The sequence below is a fragment of the Pleuronectes platessa genome, chromosome 11 (genome assembly GCF_947347685.1).
Source record: "Pleuronectes platessa chromosome 11, fPlePla1.1, whole genome shotgun sequence".
Lineage (NCBI taxonomy): Eukaryota > Metazoa > Chordata > Actinopteri > Pleuronectiformes > Pleuronectidae > Pleuronectes > Pleuronectes platessa.
The window spans coordinates 8,770,905-8,783,909 of record NC_070636.1 but is presented as its reverse complement, the minus strand read 5'-3'; the positions used below and the strand labels follow the sequence as shown (position 1 = coordinate 8,783,909).

The window sequence follows — 13,005 nt, the reverse complement described above, 5'->3', positions numbered from 1 at the left end:
TGTTTAAACACTAGAGAACAGTAAATATGTGCATTTGTATTATAGCACATATGCAATAATCGATTATAGATTAAGCAGCCACAAAAGGAGCTAGGAGTTGCTCTGATATTTGCCCTAAATATCTTTCTATTCTCATTGATTTGTGCGTAAAAATCCAGGAAATCGCTGGTCCATCTCAAGCAATCTTTACTGTTTCTATTTCAAAACCACCCAGATAAACGACTAGAGATATTTATGTGTGATGGTGAGATGATGACACTTGACACAAAGAAACCGGTCCCCAGCCGGCAGGAGCGGCTGCACAGCCTTCATCATTATCATCGACCTAGAAACCAAACCACCAGCCTCCTCCTCCTCCTCCCAGACCTCAGTCCCCCCTCCGGTGCACTGTGACCGGACCCGGATCGCCGGTGCACCGGGCTCACAGCTGCCGGAGGCTCCTTCAGGGTGTGTGCAGGGTCCCGGGGAGGAGGTTTGTCTAGGAGACACCCAAGACCTGCTGCAGCCAGGGGAGGAGGAGGAGGAGCAGGAGGAAGAGGAGGGAGCATGGAAACAAAGTCTCCAGCAGGAGAGGATTTCCACCCAGACACACACACACACAGACACGTACACACACTTCCAGGCAGAATGAAGCTGATGAGCATCACATACCTGCTCTATGGGGCCTGATGCTGCTGCTCCACTCTGCTCCCCCGTTACTTTCTGTGTGAGTGCAACACAATCCGTTGACTGCACTTCCCAAGGAGACACACGCACACACACATATATAAATACACACACATACACTAACACACACACACACACCAGATGGATGCCTTCCTGGCCGGTGTGAGACAAGCCGCCTCAGTCCCATCAAGTTAGCAAGAAGATGAGAGGGACACTTCCTCTTTATGGATTTCCAAATAAAATCCTCCATAGTGATTTTCCTGTGCAACTTTTTTGTCATGCAAAGTACTTCATCCAAGAGGGAATCTTTCACAGAAAGCTGTGAAACACGAAAGCGGTCACAGTCTGAGCCTCCATGTAACACTGATTTGATCGATGGAGAGAAAATCACGTTTTCACTAGATCAACGAATAGAAAAATTATGGCAATACTGGCATAAATTAATGTTTGTGTCTGACCTTAGGACTCGATTACTGATCTATCATTATATGAACTGATGGTGTATTTCTATCCTTATATTGTTTATAGGATTACATAGGTGGCCAACCACTTGTTCTACCATGTTGTAATTCCTTGAAAAATAAGAATAAACTGTGAAAAATAGATCAATCACTATCACTGATCAGTATTTTTTTTAAATGTCCTTTTTGTGGCAGTATTGACTTTGTCGTGCTTTTATTTTGTAGGTCCACCACCTTTGTTCCGGTGCCAACCCCTCTATCGACAGTTGCCTTGACGCGGCTCGCAGCATCCAGGCCGGCAGACGGTGCGAAGGACCAATCAGCTGTGGGCAGCGAAGGCTTGGTCGGCTGAGCAACCAATCAGTGTGGACTTTGGGCGTGTCCGCTGTGAGGAGGCTGTACCACTGTGAGAGGAAGAGGGGGGGACATTAAAACAACAGGCTGCCAATTAGACCATTCTAATGGTTTATCAACATTATCATCATTTCATAAATGTCTAATTGTTAAAAGGTCTCCAGGCGCTTTGATGACAACCGATTCTTTGAGCAGCAACATTTATAATGAAAGTGAAAATGAATATAATACAGATGAATAATATATTCATGAGCAACTTTAGTAGAAATTTTAAGTAATGGCTTGATAAAGGTTTATAGAGTGGCAACATGTTGAGGTCAGATCAGGGAGGAGCTTCAGGGAAACACCCTTATTTATAGAGCAAGGGGGCAAATTAAAAAATCATCCTCTGCTGCAGGGCATGATGGGAAAGAGACTGGACATCATCTCCTCCATCAGCCTCATGATGATCAGAAATACACGATCACATCACTTTTCCGTCAATAGACGTGTGAATTGTTAAGCCTCAGTCTGCATAATTATGACTGATCATCGCATGAATAGGCGGTAATTAATCATTATTTCAAGGTTTCTGTTGAATTATTCATAAACAGGACCAAGGACAGAGGATGAAGACCTGAATCATCAAAAATGTCTTTTATTTAAGCACCATTTGAAGAGAATATTGTGTGTTAATACAAATCTAAACTATATATTAATGTATGGTTGCATGTATTTTTTATAGTTTGTTGGGGGTGGGTCATAATTTGTAACTTAACATATTGTAATATATAAGTAATATGAATTGGAAACTGCTGCAAACTACCTCACTTTGAATGTACATTTTAAATGAATTTCATCAACATCAACGCAAATTTTCACTTTAAAACCAATGACGTAAAAAGAAGGACAGGAGATTTCTTTGCACAAAAACAATACATTTATTCAAGTGTTCTCCAGCACAAGTACATACGGAGCCTTTATCTTCTCTCTGGACACTAAACAGAAGTATGAGGGGTTCAAAGTGGAGAATGACTGCTGCTACATCTGCTGAACGAACTGGTCTTGAGGAAAAAAGTGGAGGAGCCATAAAACAGTTATGACGGAAACAAGGTCACACAGGGCGTCAACAGTGTCACTGGATATAGAATTATTGACCTGCCTCGAACAGTAAAAATGAAATGTTGTTTCTGATTTAAAAAAACAAATAAAAACAAACCAAAAAAAAGATCATCGACTCAAAACAACATTTTGAAAAACAGACATGGAGAATATTACAGCATGGAATGTAGGATTAAGAAGCGATGCGTATTAAGCGTACATTATGCTACAGTAAAAGTTACCGCTTTTTTTTTTCTCACACGATTTTTTCCCACAGATAAGCACCAACTACAGCAATCTCTAGTCTAAAACAATATAGGAGACCTTTCATTATTTGTTATCCTTATTTTTTCAAGTACAAAGTTAAAATGCCTTTGTTAATATATTTATATGAGTGAAATAATAGTTCTTTTTTCCGTTACTACAAGGGAACTTGAAAACAGTCACTGTCGAGACATGTGTTTATTTCTCTTCCAATCAAATATATCTCTCTTGATTAGATCAAATGTTTAGCACCATCGGAAACACCTAAGATCCCTCTTCTTTTTTTTTTATTCTTACAAAAGAAACAGAAGCTAAAAACACCACCATGTAGGGCTGTGCAGTGAAGTGGAGACCGTTCGTCTTAAAGCTGTCCATAGGCCACTATTAAGATCACACGACATTAAATCTGGATTCACTTGATAAAACAAATCATTAAGAGAAAAACAAAAACAAAAGATGACTTGGAGTCTCCCTCTATCTAATGCTCAGAGCAAGTTTTGAATCAAATTGATTTTCTAAGATTTCTTTCTCTAATTCGATGATATATATTAGCAAAGAATTATTTTTGTACATCTCATACGTAAAAAAAAAAAAAAAAAACAGCAGCCGGAAAACTCTATGTACAAAATGTACAAACATGGGGGGGTGTTAAGTACTACGTTAGGAGAGAGGGGGGGAATAACATCTGGTTAAAATATCGGAACGCATGGAGGCTCATATTGAGCCCGGTATGCTCGGACAAAATTTATAGCAATAAGGTCACTTAAGAAATTAATTACATTGAGAAATTAAATTTCAAATTTTGAATCTTAAATACGATATAGATTAAGCGATAGCATCTGTCTCTATTATCCTCTTTATTCTTTGAGTGTCTTCGTCAAACACTGTGTCAGTTTTTCGTTTTGACAAACCGAAGCCTAAATCCTCCATAGTTCAGCTCGAGAAGGTTACAATCAAGAGAATTTAGTTTGAGAATCCAAATTTGGATCAGCACTTAAATTTGTCAACATGGCGACTACGATTCATCCGGGAAGCGGCGGAGGCCAACTGTCCTTCATGGGGGACAAAATATTACACAAAGCACACGACAGAGTTCTGGAACTCCGGTCGCACATTATTACAATCTTAACAGAAAGTAGACATTCTTTGAAACCGGGTAGAAACATATTGCATCGCTGCTTTAGAGCAAGTCAACAACATGGGTGGTGGGAGAAAACGGAAAATGGGGTTCGGGGGGGGTACACAAATGTTGATCCATCTACTGTACACCGAGTCAAATAACAAGGGTTTCACATATCAAAATCCATTCTTTCACTTCTATTGGCACAGCCCTACTGTATACAAAAAGCATTACACGAGGGTAGATCAGTTCACATCAGGAAACGAAACAACAAAAACAATTCACAAGAACCAATAGTCTTTTCAAAATAAAAATAAAAATATCAAGAAAAAAAAAGAAAGTATACATATAAAAGTGCTTTATAATGTTGATAAAACAGCACAAAATTGCTATAAAAACGGTAGAAGAACTTTGTGAAGCCGCACCATGTTGTTGAGGATTTGTGCACCTGACAGTTTTTCAGTTTCGAGGCGTCGGAGGTGGAGGTGGAGGTGGAGGTGGAGGCGGAGGGCGACCCGGCCCGGCCGCCCCGCCGCCCCTCCAGCCGCCACGCTCGCAGACAGCTGTACAGTAATGTCATGTGTCCGGATGGAACTAGAAAAAAGTAGCTCACCACAGACTTTGATCTGAAGATTTTCTTTTCTATGAATGACAGAAAACATCATTTCCCATGTGGCTAGCTTCACTTCCTGTTTGTGCAGATCCAGCGATTAAACGAGCACTATATTTAAAAACGGTATAAAAGCTGTAAAACGCAGAAAAGAGGTGATTTTGCAGTCTACTCTCCGTCAGCACCATGTTTCCTCTGAAGTGAACTAAAGGGCGCGGACAAGATTTCTTTTCCACTAAGCGCAAGAACTTTTTTTCTGTTCAGCACCAGGTTCGAGAGCTTCGTATTGTCTTAAGTTGCAGTGCCACATGGGTTATGATGCTTCTCATCATTTTGGAGCACCATGGTATTGTAACCACATTACAGTAGTACCTTTTATTACCTTCAGTTGTGTATAGAAACTGTAAACAAAGAGGTATATGTGATCTGGTGTTTTGGATTCTCAGAGACACCGCTCTCCTGACACTGAAGACAAATCGCCTTCCCCCGCCCGCGTGTCTCTGCGAGGCTCAGTAGCTGGAAGCACGGCTGCACTGCACTGGGAAAATCTCGCTGCCCTCCCCCCCCCCATCAACGGCACAGCGCGCTCAAACCGCAGAAACATTTCACACGTCTCTAAACCACTTTCCCGATGTTTCCAGTCGCGTCTCTTTTGAAACGAAAACACGTGTTAAGCACTTTTCTGTCTCAGTGAGAAGAAAGCATAGTCTCAAGTATAGCTTGCACAAACAAAATCAACAATACTTGATAACACTGCTAAAAAGGTAAAATGACATATCAAAATTAAATAGAATAAGAATTAAAAAATTCAAATACAAGAAATAATGTGAATTCTACGTCAATGTTTCGCTCTCAAGTCATACCGAGGGTAAGACTTGAGGACCAAGGCTCTTATTTCTAGTCACAATAGACAGCTGTAGTTCTAAATGGTTCCGAGGGAGTCGCCCCCGCCGCTCAAGCGCAGGCAAAGTATTCTTTGAGCGGTGCAAACAGGTGGCGGATGACCGGGACGCTCCATGACCTGCCCAGCAGCCTCTGCCTCGCCAGTCGGCTCATGTTGGACACGTCCGTGTAGTGGACCGGAAAGCCGAAGATCCTGGGGAGAGCAAACCAGAGCGGCCGGGGGACACGAGACGAGCACAGAGAGGGAGCAAGACGGGCGGAGGACACAGGGAGAGGATAGTGAGGTTCAGAGTTCAGAGGAAGACTCGCATGAACAGTTATTCAGAGGAGGAATCTGCACGTACCTCTCCATCTCAGTGCACCAGAGAATGTCCTCCTTCTCGTTCATGTAGACAGGGAAGTGCTGGTCCTTGCCCTGCTTGATGGAGTTGGACCTGGTGGTGATGGTCCTCACTTTGCCAAACTGAGGAGGAACGAGTCCATGAGTATTACTGGCTGTGTTTTTGTCTGATTTCACAAAAAATGTGAAACTTTAAGCTCTTTGATCCCAGTATTACAGATCAAAGTCTGGTTCAGGATATTCTGCTCAGTTAACTAAGTTCTGGTTGATGGATTTCCAAAGTGCTACCTCCTGCTGCCACTGGGGGCCGCAAGTGTGCAAGGTTGTGTAGACCGAGTAATCAAACTAACTAATGTCATGTATCCTGCACATAAATATATTTCCACAGTCATCATTGGCTGTCATGTTCTACTACACATGTTGTCACAGATAAATAACCCCAAAAAAATCCTTTTACGATTATCATACCTGTCAAACTAAAGGATTCTTTCCTAAACAAGTGAAATCCAACATGAATCCGAAACGAAAAAAACTTTCAGTCAGGACGTCCAGGATTTCTCAAGTTCTGTGTTGATCTTTCACCGAGCGATGCTTATAAACACATACCTTAGCTGTCCTGCCGTGTTCTAAACAGTCCTGGAGATCCAGCCTGTCAGAGTACATCGCGGACAAAGGCCTGAATCCAGAACAGAACAGGAGTCAACACTGACTGACGAACTCAATGCACAATCCTCACAGCTGCAGATTGTGGTCTCAGAATCCATGAATGACGAAAGCTTCTCTCTCCGGCACATGACTGAATGAACATACTTTGGGTGCAACACATCAGAAAACAGTTCGGATCATATCACAGTTTCTGAGTTATTGATGATAATTTTTTCTGATTGGTCAATAATAAAAAAAAAAGGATACCAGTGGAACTCTTGAATTCCATTTTCTACTTATAAAATAAAAATTGAAGCTTTTAACTTTAATTTGTATTAGGTTTGATGGTTTGTTAAAGCACTGGAACAAAACAACCTCTTGGCTGTAAACTGTCTGCTTTTGATTTTTCCTATTAAACAGGAAAAATATTTATATTTAATATCTACAACTAATTTTGATGGTTGCAGCAGACGTGCAGTGGCACATAACATTTGATGACTGGTGGAAAATCGAATGTTTTATCTGCAAGAAAGAACATAACAACAAGACATAACTTCATAGTTCATTGATAATAATAATAATAATAATAGAGAAGGAAGGTTTATGTCAAATGCTGCTGCTTCCCTCACCATTCACACACCAACCTGTTCATGCCAGGAAGGTTACCCCAGAAGTAGCGGGCACGGTGGGCAGCGGACACCTCCTTGGCGTCGATCATCACCGGGTTGCACTGGAAGAAAAGGACAAACAGACGCCAGTCAGAGAGGAGCTGAGGCTCAGATGATCAAGTTTTTTGTTGCCTAGTATCCAATCTTTTAAAAGTGGAAAATATTTTTTAAGCAATCGCTGACGCCGGATTTTCAGGACAAATCACTATATCTACATGCGTTACATCAAGATCGACAGGGTCCACCTTCCCTCCTAACGGTCAGTGTCTAACCATAATGAATTTGTGCCACAAGGGGGCGTTCATAACCGACTCTCAGTGAAGATGCTGACCTCTAAAAAGCGAGAGATGTCCCTCTTATCGCTGACGCCCATGGCAACCACGTTTTCAAAGAGCCAGAAGAAAGGCCGCTCTTCCCCCTGCTTCGGCCGAGCCTCGTGGAGCAGCCTGTAAAACTCAAAGAACAGGCGGCCGGTGCCCTCTGTGGGACACAGACGACCAGTTAGTAATGCTGGAGTATAGTAGTGAAAAGACACAAAACTGATTATACATGAGTTATATGAATAAGCAGAACAATATCACAAAGAGAAAGGGAAGTGTTTAGACCTACCGAAAAGACCTTTCCTCGCAGGGTTGACTATAGAAAGGTCATTGCAGGGGCTTCCTCCAATTACTAGGTCGAAAGGACCCCACTCGTGTATCTGGAGACAGATACAAGTCAGAGAGATGAGGCAAATATATGTTGTGGGATTCAGTGAAACAGCAAAACACTCCTCTAACTTAAAAAGGTATTTAGTGTTCATTAAAAGAAAAGTTGCAACTAAGTGGATTCCCCACTTGACTAGTCTTTGTACGAATACAGGTCCTCCAGCTCCTGGGGCTTTCGGTACTTGGAACATACAGAACTACAGAAACTCCTCTCCTGGCAAACGGTACAATGGGTTTAAAAAACACCAAAGAGGCATAAAACAGCTCTTATCGGTGTGAAGCTACTGAAAGAGAGACCAGTGACCCTCGCCGAAAAACATTTGACTTACATGTTTGCGCGTGACGTTCCTCACATCGCCAACATACATGATGCGACCCTGATGCCGGACAATGCCCACAGTGATGGAATCCTCACACACTTCAGAGGCTATGTAGCGATCAACTTGGATGCCAAGTTCTCTCAGCACCAGCAGTCCTGCACAGGTTGAAGAAACACACAAATACAGAAACTTAAAACTCTAACCTGTGGACAATAAAAAAGAAAAGTCCACTTAGATTCATGTGAAGCTCTGATGCTGTCTCAGACTAAAAGTAACATTTTAAGTAATACTGAAAATGAGGATTCAAATCCTTAGAGAGTCAAGTTCATATCATCACCACAATAATGAAAATGCTGCGTTTTTATATTGAAATGGGACCCACACTGTAAATATGTCTAACCTGTTGCGATGCCATCGAATAGCGACAGGACACGAATGGGCTGCCTCTTCTCCACCATGAGTGGGGGGTAAAGCTTCGCCGGATCCTGAAAAATGATGTCGGGAGAGGAGGGGGATGGGGGGGAGAAGAAAATTAGAAACGTAGGTAAAGAAAAGACAATCAGTGGGTTTTTTTAATCGCCTAAAAGTTGCAGTACTCACAAAATCCTGGTCGTGATTATTTGCGAAGAAGAGCTGCAGGCGGCAGGGCCAGTCGGAGCGGCGCTCCAGCAGGCCGAACACGCCCTTCTGACCGCACATGTAGCAGTTCCACGGGTCCTCCTTGATGGCAGCGTGGGCGGCTCCTGGTCCGACGAGGAGGTCGACGCACTCCACACAGAAACACCTGAACACAGGACAAGGAAGAGTTAATACCAGCGCCCGACCGATGCTGATCTGCACCAATGTTAAAACTTTTTCACAGAATACACAATAGACAGTTATGTTATTATTTTACACAGAAAACTATGCTTATTTTTAAGATAATTTTGAAGCTCTATATGTTTATATTTGTGTTTTCATCTTTATTTATAGTTATTTCATAAAAAGTTAATGATTAAAGTGTAAAATATCAGTGGAGATGATTAAGATTTAAGATTAAGATACATTTATTTGTCCCAAACACATGCACAGACATGCACAGGCACACTAATGCAGGTAGGGAAATTTAACCTCTGCTTTTAACCCATCTGGGGCAGGACACACAGAGCAGTGAGCGACCATGTATGGCGCCCGGGGAGCAGATGTTGGGGGAGTAAGGTGCCTTGCTCAGGGGCACTAGACAGGGTAGTGAGAATCCCCTTGGATTTTTGGACAGATCAATCCAGGTTCGTCTTCTGTTGTTTCTCCGTGGAGTCGAACCAGAGACGAACCAGAGACCTTTTCTGCCCATAGTCAAAGTTTCTGCAACTAGTCCTCTACTGGAGTCCACGGCCTCTCCATGACTGGACTGATTTCCTCTTTTCAGTTCGGTGTTATTTTCCTGCATTTGAATATCTGCCTCTTATTTCCAGTTATTACTGCTTCTGTGTCATGCCCCATCATTGCTGCTATGACTGTTGATTTATTTTGAAAAAACATCTTCCCTTTTTCAAATTCCTGTTTTGTGCACTCTACTGTTGCTGTTGCTGTTTGTATTTGTGTTACGTCACATTCTAAAATAAATAAAAAAATACTTCAGTATCCAGCCCAGTTTTTAGGAGATTATCAAATATTCGTGACCCGTTTTTAAGGATTTATCTCCCCAGCTGGTTTTGAATCACATAAAAGCAAGTGATGTCAGAAAAGATCAGAAATAGGACATTCATTTCTAAATCAATCAGAGGTCAGAAACAGGCCACGCAGACTTATTTGCTTTATACCTGCAGGGCCAATAGCTAAAAATTCGTTTAGAGAGAGTTATCATCCAAATGTCAGATGCCATCATCTGCACACAAAGCAAACCATTGTCGGACAAGCATCTGACAAAGCCCAATCTGTTCTCAGTGGATCTAATAGTCTGACTGTGTGAGGACACTTTGATAAGACCATTTCTCCAGAGTTGCTCTTCTCGACTCAAACACAACCACACTTTATATAATATTAGTGATCAGCCTCTTCTCCACCGGACCTCCCAGACGCCGCTGCTGTGAGATTTTACGACATCGACAACAAAGCTTTCATTGTGTGTTTGTGTGATGATGGCACTGTCCTGACATCTGTACTGCAGCAACAACTGCCCATCTGAAGCGGCGACACACAAACTACTTATCTCTCTTCAAAATGAATTTCACATTTTGGTCTTGTGGGGGAAAGAACATTCCTGTGAATAACCCAGGCTCTCGTTCTTTTGCTTCTTATTACGGTGGATATATTTGAAGCCTCCCGTGATTTTCATCAGCCCCCAAAACCCAGTAGGAACCTCACCGACAACAGTTGTTGTTTCCACACATGAGCACCTCTCGTCCTCCGCAGCAGATCGTGCAGTACGACTGGTAACCATCATCGTCGTATTGATATGCACACTCGAGGAAGCAGTTCTGGGAAAACAAGCGGTGGAAATATCATATCATATTAAAAAATCCACAGTTTTCTTTATGGGGTCACATCAGGTGCTGCTTTAAAACATGTTCCGTTTATTATTAGCTTTAAAACGAGCTGTGATTTTCAGTTTTTTTTTGTGACCCTCAGAATTCGAATGACCTCTGTCCCAGCTTACCTTACAGCTCTGGCACATTCCCCCAGCGAACAGTGGGTGCTCACGGCTAACGTTCAGACTTCCACAGGAGATACAGATGTCTGCAGGAAGAGAAGGGCTATACGTCAGTGTTTAACAGGGGGATGTCAGAGAGGTGTGAACACTGCTGCTGCTGCTGCTGCACACTTCGATGGAACTATTTGAACAGCTGTGACGCAGGTCTGGATCTAGCGAGCTTAGCTGGTGTGTTTGCAGAGAACACACACGGGAGCCGGTATGGCAGCAAAAAAAAAAAAATCACGGAAAAGGTTATTTCTTCCTCTTTGCTCTCGTCGTCTGATTAACACAGACGCGTACATTTCTTCCTTTACTCGTCAACAACACGGCCAAGTGCAAAGCGTCTTGGTGTTCGTCCCCCGAGGCCCCCCCCCCCCCCCCGAGAGCGAGAGCACACGGAGGACTCGTCACTTACCTTCTATGCTGCGGCACTTTTGTCTCACTTCATGAACAAGCCGCTCTGAAAACAGAAAACAAGGTGAGAATGAGGAGAACTGTGGGTCAACACCATCTACACTTAACGTTGTAATCGTCAACAGTTCACATTTTTGTTTCTTTCTAAATTTTAGCGTTTTTCCTCAAATAAAAACTAAAAACAAAAATCACACAAGGAAAGACTCATGGTAATTGATCATCTCAGAAACAAAAATTATTGGTGTCAAAATAAAACTAAAATACGATATTAAATTATGTTAAAGTCACTCGAGGACCTGCAAGATTGCATTAGAGGATTATTCTATCGCTCCTGTGTTGTAACTGTGTTTTGAGAAGTACTATATAAATAAAGTTTATTATTATTATATATTGTTTTGGTTAGTTGGTACGAAGCGTGTTAAAATACAATAACAGCAGGTTGACATTTTAAAATCAGTGTGTATATATAGCGAGAAATATTATTTAAAGAAATTGATGAGAACGAGTATGTGTGTGCTCCCTGTGCTCTACACAGGGTGTAATTAAAGGGAATGTTTTCTGTAAAAGACACATTTTACAAGAAACAAACAATGTTTCTATGACAAGAAATTATAACTTATCAGAAAATCCAACATCAGATGTCAATTTCTAAACATTAGTCAAAGTATTTGTGTAAATTTGAAACAAAAAAGACTAAAAATTCCGCCCTGTGGTACAGTAAAATCTAGGAAGACCCGTTATTCTTTTTAAAGGAGCCTTGTTAGCAACAAAATCTCTTCATTGTCTGAACAGTCTGAGTCTTTTTGTCTGGTTACATTATTCCCTTTCATCTTAAATCTGTCACTCTAATGGACCTCTTGTCTTTACTGCACGTCTTCGACCACCTACTCTGATGCACCTACTCTGAGTCCTCCCCAAGGGACATGGAGTTCATGATTCCTTTTTAACCCAATAAAAGAGGCTCCTCACCTCGTGTCCTCTCGTCGATGATGTCCCTGACCTTGGGTTTCTCCACTGCGCTTTTGCGAGGCTTTTTGGCCGGAGGAGGCGTGTAGGCCGCTGCCTCTGGCTCCGCCCATATCTCAGGGTACACCTCTTTGTACGGGTTACGCTCCTCTGGGGTGCACAGCATATCAGTCAACATAGTGAATTATTAAACATTTAATTAGAGAATGTGAAGTGGTCAGAGCGGAGACAAGGTCAAAAGCCAGAGCTCCATTATATCGACTCACCCTCTGGTGGCTCTAAGGCCTTGGGTCCACTGGGCTGAAACCCTGTCATGGCCCAGTCGATCATCTGCTTGTTCAGCATGTCCACTGATTTGGAGGTTTCCGTCTCATCACTGTCAGGACAGGCCATGAAGGCTTTGCCTGCCCGGCTGCTGGCCGCCTACGAGAACATGGATGACTGAGATTTACCCTCAGTTTATTTAAAGACAGGATAATCTGCTGATTCAGAACGATGTGTGTCTCAACTGGGACGCATTAGAAAATCATATCGTGTTTTTTGTTTAAATGAGGCAATTGTGTGAAGTCACTTTTCATTCTTTGTACTTTAAATCAACATGCTTTCAGTTTGTATTGTGTAGAGAGCAGTGCAGAAGAGGGGAGAGGATTTCTAATATCCTCAATTAGAACAAATGATTCCAGCACTCAAGTCCTTCTAAAGCCATAATTTTGAGATCTATTTATTTTTGATATGTGTGGATTTAACAAGTAAGTAAGATGTTAGTTAGCAAGCTTTAGAGCTGTTGGCAGGTATATTTTAGAATTTTGAGAAAGC

The 13,005-nt window shown here is 42.1% G+C and overlaps 1 protein-coding gene across 6 annotated transcripts in view; it reads right to left on the bottom strand.

The window, feature by feature from the left end:
* Positions 1-2,377: 2,377 nt before the first annotated feature.
* Positions 2,378-13,005, bottom strand: part of dnmt3ab (DNA (cytosine-5-)-methyltransferase 3 alpha b) — a 36,979-nt gene continuing 26,351 nt past the window's right edge. For 2 of the 6 annotated variants that reach the window (XM_053435332.1, XM_053435334.1), the window contains 14 exons: positions 12,456-12,612; positions 12,193-12,339; positions 11,225-11,269; positions 10,774-10,853; positions 10,482-10,594; positions 8,739-8,922; positions 8,539-8,623; positions 8,148-8,293; positions 7,721-7,811; positions 7,443-7,591; positions 7,073-7,173; positions 6,405-6,474; positions 5,803-5,921; positions 2,378-5,651 (listed from right to left, as the gene is read on the bottom strand). In XM_053435332.1, the coding sequence (XP_053291307.1) occupies positions 5,510-5,651; positions 5,803-5,921; positions 6,405-6,474; positions 7,073-7,173; positions 7,443-7,591; positions 7,721-7,811; positions 8,148-8,293; positions 8,539-8,623; positions 8,739-8,922; positions 10,482-10,594; positions 10,774-10,853; positions 11,225-11,269; positions 12,193-12,339; positions 12,456-12,612 (1,629 nt within the window). In that variant the 3' untranslated portion in view covers positions 2,378-5,509. Of the gene's footprint in view, positions 5,652-5,802; positions 5,922-6,404; positions 6,966-7,072; positions 7,174-7,442; positions 7,592-7,720; positions 7,812-8,147; positions 8,294-8,538; positions 8,624-8,738; positions 8,923-10,481; positions 10,595-10,773; positions 10,854-11,224; positions 11,270-12,192; positions 12,340-12,455; positions 12,613-13,005 lie in introns of those variants that run through there. The other 4 variants (XM_053435333.1, XM_053435335.1, XR_008340110.1 and 1 more) reach the window with 3 other exon arrangements.